A 17,388-nucleotide genomic window follows, 5' to 3' on the forward strand; every position below is an offset into this window, starting at 1 on the left:
TTAAGTCCATATGGTCATCCTGTTTATTTACACATCTAGCAGTTTTGGAACAACATTAGCATTTATTTGGAGTTGTGTTTGTGGCTACCTGGCAAATGTAGCTCTGTTTTGGTCTCCGCCAGCTCCTTATAGAAATACCCTGCTATTTAGCCATGAAATGCTCAACAAATGCTGCCTTCAAATGGGGTCGTGTTAACACGTTCAAGAGAAGAGTCCATATGAACATCCCCCCTCTTGTGGTGTTCTTGACCTCGCGAGTGGAATTTTTCTGAAAGCTCAGAGTTCTGGAGTTGTGGCATGTTTGTTGATGTTTTCAGAAATGGCGGAGGCCTTGGAAGTTCATTTTTCGATGGATAGTAAATTACTAATATATTGTAATTTTAGTCGTATAGTTTTTCTTCGTAATTTTAAATATGTCTGAGGAAAATGTTGACATTTCCAACGGCCTCATCTTTTTCCTCTGTCATTATGCATTTCCTGCATTAGGGTTAGTTACCCACTCGCTAGCTTGATAAATTGTTAGTCTGTGTGGATAAAGTAGACGACAGTAGCGTCCGTTTCCTAGCAGCGGTGTTCTCATGACTTAACCACTTGAACGCCAAGCATATATATCGTGTACACTACTTCCCATGTCGTAACCACGAGCTCAGGAGTTCCATTTGAAGGTAGCACATGTTCACTAGCAGGTAGCTAACTTTGGTTTGCTGGTTAGTGCTGGGCAGGCAGGTACACTGGGTCTATAAGAGATTTTTTTGCTGAAAACAGCTGCCTGCTGATGAGAACCATGAAAGTGAATCAAAACAGTGACGTTTAATGATGGCTAGAGCAGCTTTAACAATCACATATGTTTGTATTTTAGCCGTATAGGTGCAATTGTACTTGTATTTGTTTGGTACAAATGGTGCCTGCAAAAGAAATATTATCATGCTAATAGTGGTTGACTATAACTGGGCAGTAAAATAGGAACACAAAATGTGCAATTCTTATTGGGTATTAAAGAAATTAAAGACAATGCAATACTCCTACCCAATATTGGGTGTATTTGAGAATTTTTTTTCTTTATTCTCTTTACCTAATATTATTTACATGCAAAAAAAACTCAACATATTTGTTCTTTAATATCTTTGTGACTGATTATCGTTAAAATAGTGGATATACTGGCCTTGCCCTGGTTGAGATGAGATACTCAGCTTTGTCTAACCTTCTCAGTATCTCACATAAGATAAAACCCATAATTCCCTACGTCATGTAACGGTCTAATCTCATTGTGTGTAGTTGAAATGCTTTTTGTGAAAGTGGAGAACATTTGAAGCTATGCAGTGTGTGTTACTGCTTATGGCTTGACACTGCAGATGAAATATTTGTTGCTCTTTCACCTTATCCAGCGGGTGATTGAAAATGCTGTCAGTGTGTGTTTGCCTTTGAAGGTCACAACACTTCTATCAGGATGTTTCTATTTGTCTCTCTTTGTTTTCTGATCCTTTAAAGGACCTGCAGTTGCACGCAAACAAGCTTCATTTCACACTGCAGCTGCATACACATTAACATAAAACCCGGAAGCAGTAGCACTGAGATTACAAAAAGCTCTCCACTATTAGATCTATACATAAACAACTATTAATTGAAACCGTCCTTGCTGGAGATGTGTCAGCTCCCGATCCCCTCTCATGTATAGATACTTGCTAAGTGTTTTCCTTCCTTGGCCCGTAAACAGCTGCTTGTGCTTAAGCAGTAAAATGTAAATCTTGACGCTGGCTGTTTATGTAGCCCAAGCTTCTAATCATGCAGACGTATAATTGAGTGACGCATGGTGTCTTTATGAGTGGAGCTGCATTCAAAGGGCAGATCCCTGTATTTATGTCTCTCTCTCCCTCTCTAAAATGGAAGTAGCTGCCTCTCATCCCAACTAGTTTGCTAAATGAAGCATGTGTTTATATGAATTCCTACTGTAAGTTGTTTAAGTGTGAGGTCCGTACAGAGCTAAATGTTTCGTAGGGGTGTACTGATTTTATAGCTGTGTGGTGTTATTACGGTTACATAGTGAGAGCATCCGGTATCAATCTTCACTTTGTTCAGTGTGTGTAGGAGCACGCAACAAAGACTTGGACTTCAAAAGACGTGTTTCATAAATAAAAGGCAATTTGTGCATTTTTCTGATATGAGACAAGTGATGGAGGACTTCATATCTAAATATTAAATCTCCTTCTTTGGTTTTTAATAAAAGCAAACCCTTTCATAATATGATTTATTTATTTTTCTGCCAATGATAGCGATAATTACAAACTGCAGATCTGGATAAAGGATGCCTGATCAAAGCTCCCTCGTCCCCTATTTAGACAGGAAATGAAAACACAAACAAATAAACAGTGTGCCAATTTGCCAAATTGTGCACAGCTTCTAGTCAGCGACCAACCTCAACGTGCTTCTCAATATTTGAAACATGCGAGCAAAGGTTTGGAGCCTGTTTTGTGATCTCCAAGAGGCCATATAATCTGGGGGTGGACTTGTTGCTCAAATTAGTGGGTAGAGAAGTGTGCCACATGTTCAGTATCCATAAATATTGACTCTGGCTTTCTAGCTGGCCGTCTCTGACCTTGGTGGGTTTCCATTTTGGGAACAACCTATATGAAATGTGTCCCATTTCCCCGCAATCTCTTTCATGCACCATGTGCTCGTGCTCGGCGTGAGCCCGGCAGTCGTGCTTCTGCTGTCAAACACATGTGGATTGATGAAGGTTTTTATTGGTTTTCCAAATTAAAAAGACAACTCCGCTCGAGCGTCGAATTAGAGGCGAGTCGTGGCGACAAATCGTTCCCTGGTTTTTTTCGAGCGACATCTCCGAAGATTATCTCCTCGTAGGTATGTTGCTGTGTGTTAAGACTACATCTGGCTCAAGGCGGAGGAATGCAGGCCCTGTGTCTAGCCAAGTTTCTGTTAACAGCAGGTGAAAGGCTAATAGTTGGATCTGCAGTGTCATCTCAGGGCTTCGTCTGCCCCCTGACTCCTGGAATGTACGTGATGACAAGAGAAGGCCGCGCCGTCCACATCCAGCACAACATGCGTACACAGACACACGTCCTGTGGCATGCAAAGAAATGAGCATGTACAGGACTCTGGTGAGCGGAGGACAATAAACCATGTCTTCTCGTCTTCCTCAGGATTTACGTATTACAACAACAAAACACATTCTATCCTAATCTCCCTCAAATAACCTCAAATATTCCCCCCTTGAATAGATTACTTGTGTTATAAGTGTTATGTATTACACATTGTTCTCCCTTAAGGGGGTTTTCCATTCAAGAAAAAGATACATCTATTAGCCGAAGCAAAAGTACAGGATGCCACAGTGGTTTACTGTATATTATTCTTTTGGTTACTGAAGATGATTTCCCAAAAAGGGTGAAGGATGAATGGGACATACCAGAGGAGATATCTGACTTTCAAATGATTCGAAAAATATATAATATGGAGCCGGTGAGGGTCTGTGTGTTTCATAATACAAAAACCTAGTCTGTGTTTGTGCTGTACTAACCTGGTATTTTAGCCTCAAACTGTCTTTCACTTGTCAGAGAGGGTTAATAAATCATGATCACAAGGGTCAGAACAGAACATAAAGAAAAAAGAGAGAGTCAAACAGCAGCTAGAGACGGGACAAAATAGATTGATTCATGACAGGGTGTTCAGTTGTCTGAGAACTTTGAGTTGTGCTGTTGCTAAGCATAGACTGAAGGCCTCAGGGGTCGGATCAGAGACCAGTCGCGTTAGTCCTTACCGCTGGGACAAAAGGATTTCCGAGAACTCCGGTTTAAGCTGATAACAACAGTCTATAGCTAAACCACCGTTATGAGGATGTACAAATGCTCAAATGCATTGTTTTTAACTGTGGGTTATGGGAGATTTTACTCAAGATTGACCTGCAAACTTTCAAGCAGCCCTAAAAGTTAAATATTAAAGAAAGTAACACTCTTGTTAAAGCAGCAGTAGGTAGAATTGGAGCAAATATGATGAATATCCTGACAGCAGTGCATGAGACAGGTAATCGGAAAAAAATTCATGTTCCTCTGTGTCCTCTGGTGCTGCTAATGGCATCTGCAAGATTTCACAGACCGGAGGAAAACAACCAATCAGAGCCGAGCCGGAGTCTGCCGTCTCTGAGCAGCTGTCAATCACTCGCAAACTCCGATCAAACTGTCAAACTAGGCAGCGCTGATCAAATATGAATCAATATTCTGTTACTGTAATGCCTATTTCTTGCCTCAAATGTTTTCAGAGATATCTTGTAGTGTACTGTTTAGCTGTAAAATAAAAACTTTTGTGACCGGCAGCCATGTTGAGATCAGTTGAGGAAATACCAAGCACCGCTCACCAGCCGGAGCAAATTTTCTCATTTTACAGCTAAACAGTACACTACCACTACCACCACTATGTTTGATCGGAGTTTGCGAGTGACTGACAGCTGCCTCCGTTGAATGAACAGCCAATAGGAACGCTCTCTCTCTCTGAAATGACCTGTGATTGGCCAAAGTCTCCCATCACAGGCTAGATTTTCTAAAGCCTGAAAACAGAGCCATGATGAGGTGCAGAAGTCTAGTGATCTCTCAGAACAATTGAATTTTAATATGCTGAAAGGTTATTATGGATTTTTTGTCCAATGATGCCAAAAACATTCTGCCTACTGAAGCTTTAAGTTCCTGTCTATGGTAAAGAAATGTTCTTTGCAACAGGATCTGTGAAAACTGAGCTACTGCTGCACCGCCATAAAAACTGAGTATTATAGAAATATTATGGAATTGAGCCTAAACATAAGTGTGGGAAACCCAGTGCAACATATGCGCTTGTTTTGACAAAACTACATTTTCACTTGAGTAATGTTTCCCCTTCCTATAAGCTGGTCAAGAGAGTAGAACATCTAGAAATATTGCCAGAAAGAAAGTTTGTAAACTACTGTCCTAATGGGGCCGATGGCTCTGTAGTGTTACAGAGCAGCTGAGTACCTCTGTCTTGACCTTGAGTTTTATGCTGTATCTCTCAGAGACTATTTACTGCTATCACGTACAAACAAACGCCTGTTGGAAGGAAATAACGACGGTGGTCGTGCTGGGTTAGCGCTGTCTGGCTGAGTCACAGTTTAACCTCACAAAGCCCTCCTCGGTAGGTCGTTCATTTGTGTTGCAGATAGCATATCTCTACCTGAACCTCTCTGGCTGCCAGGGTTTCGCTCTGCCATGTTGTCCTTTCAATCAGTGTGTAATTGGATCAGCCGCAGCGATTAGATAAGCGTGATGTATCTGGCTGAAAACAATGATATATATACAGTATCAGGGCCGGGTGATCATCTCAAACAACTCTGGGCATCGCTGATCAAGTCCCTCAACAGCCTTGGCTAGACACATTCCTCAGCGCTGGCCTGACACAAGCTGTGCCAACACACACTCACACATAATGTGCATGTATGTGCACTCAAAACACACACCTTTACAAGCCCATTCATTCATACCACGCACTTATATATACAGAAAGCATCAGATAAAGCCCTCTCTTTCTAATCCTCTCACTCGGGTAATTAAAGATACTCGCAGCTTACTGTGTGAGGCCTTATCCTCCAATCTAAAGCATCTAAATGTCGAGCAGCTTTTACCTGGGTTTGGGTTTAGCGCACTAGGTTCACCAAGTGGTGTTTTGGCAACAGCGGAGACCCAACTATCACTGCCAACAGATTAACACGACAATAGAGCAAATCTAAGCAGTATGAATGAGTTAACATGTTCTCCCATACCACGATTTTATGAATGAATGGAAGAATAGATGAATGAATTAACTGAACTGGACTTAATTGGAGAAGTATGGACAGAAAATCGTTTTTAACGAATTCTGGAAAAGGCAAAAACAGGCAAAAACAATCTGGAGAGCAAAAGAAGCATAAGAGATTCACCACCAAATATAAGTATAATATCAAAAGTGCTTGGATCCAGCAAGGGGAAGGCCGAGAAAAAGTACAGTCATGGTAACGGCATGCAGCCACGGGCCTCTCTTGTATTTTAATTGCTAAGTGGATGATCTGGGATTATCCCTCATAAAATGTCATTGTCCTAGAAGGAGAGAAAGATATCTTGTGATCTCTGCGGGATTTAATCTATTGCCATCTCTCCAAAGAAAACAAGGCCGGTGCTTTGGCCAAAACACAGCCACCTGCCCCCACCATCATCACCTAATGGAGGGAATCAATGGAGGCTTTTTCTTATGGAGATGACCCAAACATTAATGCCGTTGACTACACCCCACAGGTTAAAGAGCAATGCAGCAAAGTTTCTCTCACCCCTGAGAGCATGCACTGTACAAATACAGCAGGTACTCTCCCATGTCTAGATGAATCTGTCAACATAAATGAAAAACGTTGGACGTACATTAAGCAAAAGAAGATATAAATTTTTTATGTTGGACCAAAGCAGACTTTTTAAGAGAAATGTGGTGTTTTACCTAAACTAAGTGCAAAAATATGTCCTTCTAGGGAAATTGATGGGGCTTCTCTTGAGACTCTCAATATATCATATCTCTGAGATATGAGCCAGCAATACGTGCAGCCAAAATCTGCCACTGATATATTGATAAAGTGCTGTGAATTGGAATGACATGAAAAGATTGATCCAGCCAGGAGGAAGCATGTATAAATCTGCCCTGGTGTCAGACACACACATACAAGCACCCACACACACTGTGTCGTTCAGCAGGAGGATGTGATAGTCCCTCTGCAGGGACTAATCCTTTAAAACCAGAAAAGCAACACATTGTGACGCCGTTATCTATTAGCCTTAATCCATTAGCTAAACATGTTTGATCCAGCTATTAACACCTCCATCAATTATCTATTTATGAAGTAGCCTAAATTGCACCGTGTGGTCAAATTTGCAGGAATATTACACCACCTAGGGACTGCAACAAGCCATTTTGATGTTATTTAAAAACATTAAGCAAATAGACGCTTGCTAGTATGGAAAAACCACCTCAAAAAAACAAACAACTAAAAGCAACAGTGACTGTTGACTTTATAACTATTTTTATGGCGTGAATTTCCAGGATATGTAAAGATGCAAAGGAAAAAGAGTTGTTTTTAAATAAGGATGTATATGTTTTGTATATTTATAGATATGCTAATGGTTGTCAAATGTTTTGGGGGGCACAGGGATCATCAAGGAGGGGGGCCAGCATTTTGTGGAATAATCTAATTTCACTATAATGTAAATTAGGAAGACTTTAGTTAAATTTGAGACTGTATAAAAGACTATTCCCTTACAAAAAATGGAAATATTGTACCTTTGAATCTTGTATACCATATTATATACATCCACCAATAAAATGTATTTAAAAAAAACTATTCCAAAAGGAAAACATGTAAATATTGTACCTTTGAATCATGTATACCATATTATTTATATCCACCAATAAAAAGTATTAAAAAATGACTATTCCAATAGGAAAAAATTTAAATATTGTACCTTTGAATCATGTATACCATATTATTTATATCCACCAATAAAAAGTATTAAAAAATGACTATTCCAATAGGAAAAAATTTAAATATTGTACCTTTGAATCATGTATAAAATATGATTACATCCACCAATAAAATGTATTAAAAAAAAGACTATTCTAATACAAAAAAAATAGAAATATTGTACATTTGTATATTATACATCTCTGCCGATAACGTGTTTAAAAAAAGGACTATTTCAACAAGAAAAAATTTAATAATGTACCTTTGAATCTTGTATATCATATTATACATCTCCTCCAATAACATGTGTTCAAAAAAGACTATTCCAATATGAAAAAAATTGAAATATTGTACATTTGTATATTATACATCTCTGCCAATAACATGTGTTTAAAAAAAGGACTATTTCAATAAAGAAAAAAATATATATATTGTACCTTTGAATCTGGTATATCATATTATACATCTCCGGCAATAAAATCTGTTTAAAAAAAGACTATTCCAATACGAAAAAAAAATTTAATATTGTACCTTTCAATCTTCTATACCATATTATACATCTCTGCCAATAACGTGTTTAAAAAAAAAGACTATTCCAATAGTCTAAGCCATTACAAAAGAAAATTTTCCCGTGGGGGTTCCCTGCGCACAAATCTTATCAAAAGTCTCTAATGCGTGTTTATTTGACATCGTTAGACATGAAAAAGTGTGGAGCCTCCTGCTTATGGAGGTCCAGCGGGAGGTGCTTTATAGTGGACAAATGATTGACAGCCCCTTGGTGACATCACTGTACGACAAAAAGAGTCGCAGTGGGAAGAGAAGGCACCAATCAATCCAACCACTACGCTGTGGCGCACAGAAGAGAGGAGAAGCGACGCGCTCCTCAACTCCAACACAATAAGAAAGAGTCCAAAAGGAGCGACACTTCGAGCGCGCTTATCTCTCCTAAAGACGCTCAACTTTAGTCTCAGCGAGCTGAAAGATGTTCAACCAAGATGCGTTATACTTAGATCGGTCCTGCCTACGCGAACCCGCTTCCTCATAGACTTAACATCTTTTCTTTTTTTTTTTCTTCTTCTTCTTCTTCTTTCCGTGCTGACCAAAGACTAAACCCGAATTTGCAGCTGGTGAGAATATGTGCGAGAGGCGATCTGTGGAGGGCATGGGCTGTCTTTGGTCCCTCGAGGAGAAGAAGCAGCAGCGTGGATTAAACACGAATTAATGTGGGATTTATCGGAGCCTCCAAGGTGGAACGACGACCGGACACAGCGCTTCCTCGTCAGGTAAAAATAACAACACAGATTGGACTTTATGAAACCTTTTCAAACACAAACCTATAATGTCAAATAACACAGATTGGACTTTATGAAACTTTTTTTCAAAACAAAACCTATAATGTCAAATAACACAGATTATGAAACTTTTCTAAAACAAACCTATAATGTCAAATAACACAGATTGGACTTTATGAAACTTTTTTTTAAAGAAAACCTATAATGTCAGCATGTAAAAAATAGTTTGCTTCATGAGGAGACTTTACAACTATAGAAAGGGACAGTTCTCCCTCTATATATAATCTTATAGGGTGTGTGCGTAAAAGTTCCCATTTTGAACCTAGGGGGAGAAAAAAACGCAGTGAAAAGAGAATAAAAAAGTTTTTTAGTTGTGCTACTCAGATGATATTTGATGTTTTTGATGTCTTGTCCCAGAGATACATCTGGCTCTGGTATATGCACGTCAGATCTAACACCTGCGAGCCTCTTGAAGTAACTCTATCCCTTATGATTATACATGACAAGTCAAAAAGCCTCTGCAAATAGACGCTTATAGTCTGACTGGTCTCTCCTGCTGTCTGTGTATTCACACTCTTTTCTCCTACATTCTTTCATGCATCCTGTGCTCTTTTCATATCACTTCACTATTTCTTATCTCTTCTAATTGGAGACTTTATGTCTGCAACTTTTCTTTGATTCCTCATGTGCCAATCCCCCCCTTTTTTTTTGTTTCCTCTCTTTCACAACTTCCCTCACCTTGATATTTTTCATGTTTCTGTTCATGTTCAGATCAATCTTTCTGGTTCAGTTAGCTATATTGCCAGAGGGCTTGTTATTCACAGCTCCCTTTTTTGTGTGTTCTACTTCAAAGCGAAGAGGTGTCTTCCCTTTTTAACCTGCTCTCCCTTCAATCATTCCTACTGTATGATCACACACACAGTTTGGGAGAATGCTGCAGTGAAGCCCCTACCTCATATGTCAGTATATCAGTCATATATCCGTCTCTTCTGCACTATATTCACTTTTTTAATAGTCGTGTATCACAGCTGTTACTCTGCACTATATTCCGTTTTAACAGTTTTCTTCTTCATCTCCTTGTATTTTCATATCTGGTATATTTTTTTGTACTTTGCACTACTAACTTTTTTTACTAACATGTTTTTGCACTATGGAACTGTGATGCTGGAAACTTGAATTTCCCTCGGGATTAATATAGCTACTATCTATCTATCTATGTATGTCAATATACCTCAGCCTGCCAGTGTTATTGACAGAAACTTTTCTCCACTTGCAGGTGACTGACTGATCATGGTCGCCGTGGTCCGCTCTTTCATGGTACTGCTGCTCGCTCAGGTGTCGCTGGAAGGTGCTACGGGACTTATCCCCGAGGTTGGCCGGAGGAAGTACACTGAATCCGGGGGGAAGCAGCAGACGACCACCCCGGAGCAGTCTGAGAGCTTCCTCAACGAGTTCGAGCTTCGTCTTCTCAACATGTTCGGACTGAGACGCAGGCCGACGCCGAGCAAAGAAGCCGTGGTGCCGCAGTACATGGTGGACCTTTACCGCATGCACTCAGCCAACGGAGACCACAGCACGAAGAGACCCAAGAGCATGGGGAGACACGCAGAGAGGGCCGCCAGCAAGGCCAACACGATTAGAAGCTTTCACCACGAAGGTATGTATTAGTGACATACCTTTTACCTGTCAGACCTTTACCTCTCTCAGACAGCACCAAACCTATATTTAAACATGACTCAGTGCGTCAAGACTTCAGAGTCTTCACTGTTTTATGGTAGTCATTTACAGGTGACACGTGTCCAAGAAGTCATATGTAACTTTTTTTTAATAATGTAAGGCAGGCTTCACATTGCCTTAAAGGTCCCATATTATGCTTATTTTCAGGTTCATACTTGTATTTTGTGTTTCTACTAGAACATGTTTACCTGCTTAAATGTTAAAAAAAACCACTTTATTTTCCTCATACTGTCGACCTGAATATACCTGTATTCACCCTCTGTCTGAAACGTTCCGTTTTAGCGCATTTTGACGTAATTGCAACAGAATTGCATTAACATTGCTATAGTCAACAGCTTGGGTCCATGTGTACTTCTTGTCAACTGATGACATTCACATTCACTGCAACCAGGAATAAACTGGAACACATGTAGAATGTTTTACGTTTAAAATTGTGTCAAGGGTCTAAATATTGTATATTTGTGACATCACGAATGGGCAGAAATCCTAACAGTTTATTTCAAATGCAGAGTTTCTGAATACAGGCTGTGTGAATTTCCCTGTGGATTGAGTGTTTCGATACTTTCACAGTATTTATATAGGATTTAAGCCTGCTTTATAATAAAAAAACATGAAAATCTCACTTTTTTATAATATGGGACCTTTAACTATAAACTTACTTGTTACTTAATTAAACTACTGTAGGGCTGTGGGTAAAGCAAGAGCACGGGGAGAGCTTGGTCTGTGCAACAGGATCTACTTTAATGATTCAACTCCAGCGTAGGACCATTGAACACCGATAACCAAAAAGGTGGCACATCACTTCTTACTTCATATCACTCCGCCAATCTTAATCATCACTCACTTTACAAGCACGTAAGGTGCACCAAATTATATAGTTCCAGATCTAACTTAAGGAGCAGAATACCATATGTATACTGTATAAAATAAATCTTTACAAAAATTGATCTGATTAAATCTGTAGGAGTTTGTTAAAGTACACAACCTATGAAAGGCTAAAAATGGGCGAAAATTGCATATTAAATTCAAAATGGCAGACTTCCTGTTTAGTTTTGGGCATACCTCCAAGAGGCTTTTTTGTGCATCTCCACATGTTACATATGCCTGCCAAATTTTATACATGTAGGTGAAACCGGACGGAGGGGCTTAACTTTTCCAATTTTCTAGGGGGGGGCTAGCGAGCCATTTTGCAACACCCAAGCCCACCCAATTTTTCACCGCGTCTAATAAGTGTGCCAAGTTTAACAACTTTTTGAGCATGCTAAGGCCCTCAAAAGGGCGATTCATTTGCATGAAAAAGAAAAAGAAGAATTCCTACAGTTTCAATTGGGCCCAACGTTGTCATTGCTCGGGCCCTAATTAAATGAACTCTCATATATGGAGTGATGCAACCTTTAACCAAACATTCCCCTTGCGCAGCTGTCACTGGCTTCAAAAACATCAAGGGGGCGGTGGTATCCCTGGGGTAATTTGTTTCTTAATAATTGATGGTGTTTGCGTGGGCTCTGAAAACAGTTTTTCCAGACACGCACCGCGGGAGCGGGATAAAGGGCGGTGTGCCTTTTTACGCAGGTGATAGTCATCACCCTGTTACTTCAATAACACAAGACATGACATTATACTAACACGCGTTATGACAAAGTCATCGTGTCAGACTGAATTCTGAGTCATTTCTAAACAGGACTGAAATTAGTCCTCTGTATAAGGAGGAAGAGGAGGAGGAGGAGGAGGAGGAGGAGGAGGAGGTTGCGCGCCTTATTCTTTCCAAATCTCTCTCTGTGCGCCATTACGCACGTTCCAATAACACCGTAATTGCTCACTTAGTTTATATATGCTGGATATGCGCTGATTGTTGAATTCAGTTTGAATTCATTTTACTTCCAAGTTAACATATGCTCACCAGTGTTTGTTTACACTATGTTACTGATGAAGTGGGTTATTTTCGGCTGTCTAAAACAATCCAAAAGGTGAAATTTAAACATGACTGATGCTTTATTTAAGTTTAGCAGCAGACTGGGTGCACCTGGTCATAATATCAAAATGATTTATGCATGATATAAAAAAAATTGCTGTCAAACATAGCAGCTCTGTATCTATACCGTTCAATTTCTTATGGCCCATGTTCCAGTTTTTTACAACATACAAGTTACTGAGTCCATATGGGGCTCTACACAGAGTCCTTATACAGAGTCCTAAGTGTTTGAGTGGGGAAGTTTCCATCAGGGGTGAGTCAGAGGGGTGGTTGAGTGGTTGCTTGGGTGCTCTCCAGAGGCCTAGTGCAATGACACCCAGTGGCTACACTGACACACTACAAACAAGCCTGGCCCAGAGGCAGCCAAGCTGAGTGACTGCTCCCTGCCCACTACTGGAAACCTCCGCACCAGGCCAGCACACACCTTGACACCACCGGCCATTACCAATGTGTTCAGACCGTGTTTACATATGCTCCCCCTGGCTCTTTCATCCTATGCTAACAGAGCTGCGGGGCTGTTAGTCTTCCCACGTCAAGGGGACGCACAATTGATGGCTGCTCCATATAATAAGCATGTATCTACAGATGTAAGCGCAGCACATCAAAGCGAGACGTCTCCCAATCGTTCATCACATCTGCCTGCTGATATTAATTTCACTCGGATAATTAGTTTCACTCCTATCAGTTTTCAAAAATAACCATTTCCCATGCCAAATAGAACATTTCCACTTATTACACAGGAAGTGGCTGCTCTGAGACAGGTCCGTGATGGATGACCCAACATTAGCCTTTATCTTTTGTTTTGGCATGCAGCGCAAAAAGAAATTAGGAATGTTGATACACTCATATCTGCGTTCACACGTTTTTGACAAGCCTCGACTCGTTCACACAGCCGTTCCTCAGAAGAGAGAGAGAGAGAGAGAGAGAGAGGGAGAGAGAGTGCTGCAGAAAGAAACAGAGAAAGAGTGACAGAGAAGGAGACGGAAAGAAAAGAGGATTTGGGGCTAAGAGAACAGAGGGAGAAGGGGATTTGGGAGCTGAGGGAGGGAAAGAAAGAGAGGGATTGGGGACAGAGGAGAGGGGAACGAGAGACAGGGGGCTTTCCCACATCAAATGAGGAGTGATAGGCCTAATTGAGGTCTTTGTGCCTCTGGAGGGAGGTTTAGGATGAGATGGTGGAATTTCCTAAATGCCGCCTTTGAAACGGCGCAGAGTTCAAAGTTTGTGTTTATTTTACCACACCAAACAGATTAAAAAGTGTGTCTATACATCATCTATGTATGAACTTCATAAAGCACGAGTTCAAAGTGGACCCGCCTCAAAGAAAATTGCAGCTTTTACTAAGATTTCTGTCATTTACGGTGCAATATAGAGGGGAATACCAATATATGACTTTCATATGCTTCAGGACGTTTATAATAGATGTCTTAAATGAGAGAGGAGAGCGTTTCCTGGCTCAGAACTGTTAGCAATAAAGTTAACAATATAATATCAAACATGGTATCAGCTTTCCATTTGTGGAGTATAGATTCGCTCCAAAATCTGTAAATATTAATATCATCCTATGTCTTCTCTTGGGAATGGAATTTAATAACTTTCCCATTGCAACATCTACCAGTGATATTTCAGAGCCAACCAGTTCTGCAAAAGGTTAATGCAACAGTTGCCATTTATGTTAGAACATATGTAATCAGTTTTACATTGATTTCCACATTGCTCTTTTTTGATGATACTTATATGCTACAACTTGTGTGCTGCAGCCAATTCTCAAAGGGCAAATGTGCCACTCAAAGGCAGGTTGACGAGCTTGTTTGATCTTATCGATAGATGGAAGCGCGCTGCGTGCATCTCCTGACATTTAGCCTGGTTGAAATTTACGAGCATGACACTAATGACGGTGTTACATCACCATGAGAATATTACACTGAGTCATACATGCAAAGTGTTTCTGTGTGTGTGTGTGTGTGTTATCCCTGTGTGACAGTGGCCCACACCCACTCAATGCAACCACGTGGCAGCTTGGCTGGCTGCACAGAAAGAAGGCTATGCGAGTGCATGTGTTGTAGTGAGAAAGAGAGAGAGACGGCAAGCAAGAGAAAGCATGTGAGAAACCATCCTTGGCCAATGTTTCCCTGCTCACAGAGGATCCATAAAGCCAACTATGCTTTAATCATAGATGTTGTTTCTCATTCTTGTACTATGCGTAAACTCTTTGTTTCATCCTTGGCATGCGTTTCACACCCCATATCCTCTTACACTATGTTTTTGCTATCTCTTGCAGAGTCTATGGAGGCCCTGGCCAGGCTGAAAGGCAAAACGACCCAGCAGTTCTACTTCAACCTCACTTCTATCCCCGATGAGGAGCTCATCACCTCTGCGGAGCTACGTGTCTACAGGGATCAGGTCATGGGAGCTACGCCCCCCAACAACAACAACAGCTCCAGAAACAGCAGCATCAGCGATGGCGCTCCCGTCGGTGGCTTCCATCGTATCAACATTTACGAGATATTCGGAGTTCCTACCGCTCAAGGTAGGGATCCCCTGGCGCGTCTGCTGGACACTCGGCTAGTGCAGGACTCTTTGAGCCGCTGGGAGAGCTTCGACGTCAGCCCCGCCGTGTCTCAGTGGACCTCTGGGAAAGGTCACAACCATGGCTTCATGGTGGAGTTGCTTCACCCAGATGAAGGGCAGATGGACAAAGAGCACGCCCAGAGACGTAGTAGGCACATTAGGGTGAGCCGGTCCCTGCACCAGGACCAGGACTCGTGGCCTCAGGCTCGGCCCCTGCTGGTGACGTACGGCCACGACGGCCGCGGGGACTCAGTGCTCCACACGCGGGAAAAACGTCAGGCGGCGCTCCGCAAACAGCGCAGGAAGCACCAGCACAAGGCCAGCTGCAAGAGGCATGCCCTGTATGTGGACTTCAGTGACGTGGGGTGGAACGAGTGGATAGTGGCGCCCCCTGGCTACCACGCCTTTTATTGCCAAGGGGAATGTCCGTTTCCCCTGGCAGACCATCTCAATTCTACCAATCACGCCATTGTGCAGACGCTGGTCAACTCAGTCAACTCAAACATCCCCAGAGCCTGCTGCGTGCCCACTGACCTCAGCCCCATCTCCCTGCTCTACCTGGATGAGTACGAGAAGGTCATCCTGAAAAACTACCAGGACATGGTGGTGGAGGGATGTGGCTGCCGGTGAGAGACTGACAAGTGGGTCAAAAGAGACTGAAAAGAGACATCAGAGGTTATTATGGACACCCGGTTTCCCAATGAAGACGTTTATTTATATGAAAAGACAAAACAGAGCTATTGTGGAAGAAGAAAAAAAAAACTATATATGAATATATTTATGTCTACGTAAAAGTTGGGAAAAAATAAATATTTTAATCAGAGGAATATTCCTTTACTGGTTTTGAAAATGTATTTCTGATGTACATTTCGAAATGGGTGCAATACCACATGAAGTATAATGCTCAGATTTTTATTTTGTATTTATTTCTATTATAACCACTTTATTTGTAAATAAATAATGTGTATTTATCGTGAAAAAACAACGTGGTCGCTCCAGTTTTCCCAAGATCAGCTACGGTGAAGCAGTCAACCGTTGTTGATGTATCAGGGGCCAACATGTGTGGCCCGACATGAATAACAGAGTTTCAAATTCTGACAGAAATTAGCTGCACAAATATAACGCATGACAAGACGCTCACACTACACTGATTGCAAACCAAGCATTGAACGCTTTTGGTAAATGTAATTGGAAACCAACAACAATAGAAGCGTGGAGAGGAAAGTGACAGAGCCGGGGGTCAGTGTAATGAAGTGCGGTGGGGTGTAGGGGGTCACAGGACGGGAGTGACAAGTTACAAGCCCACAAATGTGATAGACTCCCATGGGAGGGTTAGAAAAACACCACAGCATGTTTTCATGCATCACATGTCACTGCAAAGATCCCTGGGAAGGTTCGACTAGAAGCTATGTTTTTTCTGTTCCTAACCAATATTAACGGAGTAAAAAAAAAAAAAAGTCTGCAGGGCTTCTGAGGAAGGTCTGACGGGGCGCAGGGTTTATTTATAGTGAGATTTGAGACTGGAAGATTGCAAACTGTGGCAGTCAGACACGCCAACAGGCTCTCAGCAAAGAAAAGAGCCAACTGCCGCTTTAATTAATAAAGACAAACAAACACACACCTGCACCTGTCCACATACTGCACATGCTCAGACAGATTCTTCCCCCACTTCAGAGTTTGGCTGCCTTTCTTTGTCGTCTCTGAGTCATAAGTCTCTGATGTGTTTCGGCACTAAAAAAAGAAAAGAAATGCAGTTTCACAAAACTACTCAGCAACAGCAGATGATGAACTGCAACACAAACAATACCAAACACTGACACCAAAAACAGCAACAGTGGGGATGGCTAGCAAAAACAAAAATCATATGTTGCAGTAAGACAGAAGCCATGAACACCTGAGTCAATATCTTCATACTGCAATGTTTTTCATGGAAACAACGTAGTATCTAAACCAAACTGAATCGGCTAAATCTGCTCCAGAAAAGACAGATGAAAGTTTATAGTGTAGCCACAATAGCACATCAGATAATGAGAGGGAGAAGGGAAACAGAGAGGGAGAGTTTTGCGGAGTTTGACTGACTGCGTTTTCTGCTGTGTTTGCATTAGAAAAGGGTTTGGAGGGATCACAAGGCAGCTCAAAATGCTCTAAATAGAATGTTTTTTATGTGAGCGCACATTGGGACCGTGGAATGTTGGTTTTCAATCTCAGACACATGCATACGCTCGCATGGAAAACCAACCGTGGTTGTTTTTTCAATCATCTATTCAAGGGTTTCCTGGTGGGCTTTTTCTCTTCAAAAAACAAATGTGCGTCGAACAAAGATA

General features: G+C 41.3%; 1 protein-coding gene across 1 annotated transcript; it reads left to right on the forward strand.

The window, feature by feature from the left end:
• Nucleotides 1–8,276: 8,276 nt before the first annotated feature.
• bmp2b (bone morphogenetic protein 2b) lies at nucleotides 8,277–16,049 on the forward strand. Its single transcript, XM_037749849.1, has 3 exons — nucleotides 8,277–8,775; nucleotides 10,061–10,441; nucleotides 14,775–16,049. Exons 2-3 carry the CDS (start codon nucleotides 10,075–10,077, stop codon nucleotides 15,692–15,694), a joined length of 1,287 nt encoding a protein of 428 aa, XP_037605777.1. The 5' UTR covers nucleotides 8,277–8,775; nucleotides 10,061–10,074; the 3' UTR covers nucleotides 15,695–16,049.
• The last annotated feature ends 1,339 nt before the right edge of the window (nucleotides 16,050–17,388 follow it).

Source organism: Sebastes umbrosus, chromosome 18, assembly GCF_015220745.1.
Source record: "Sebastes umbrosus isolate fSebUmb1 chromosome 18, fSebUmb1.pri, whole genome shotgun sequence".
NCBI lineage: Eukaryota > Metazoa > Chordata > Actinopteri > Perciformes > Sebastidae > Sebastes > Sebastes umbrosus.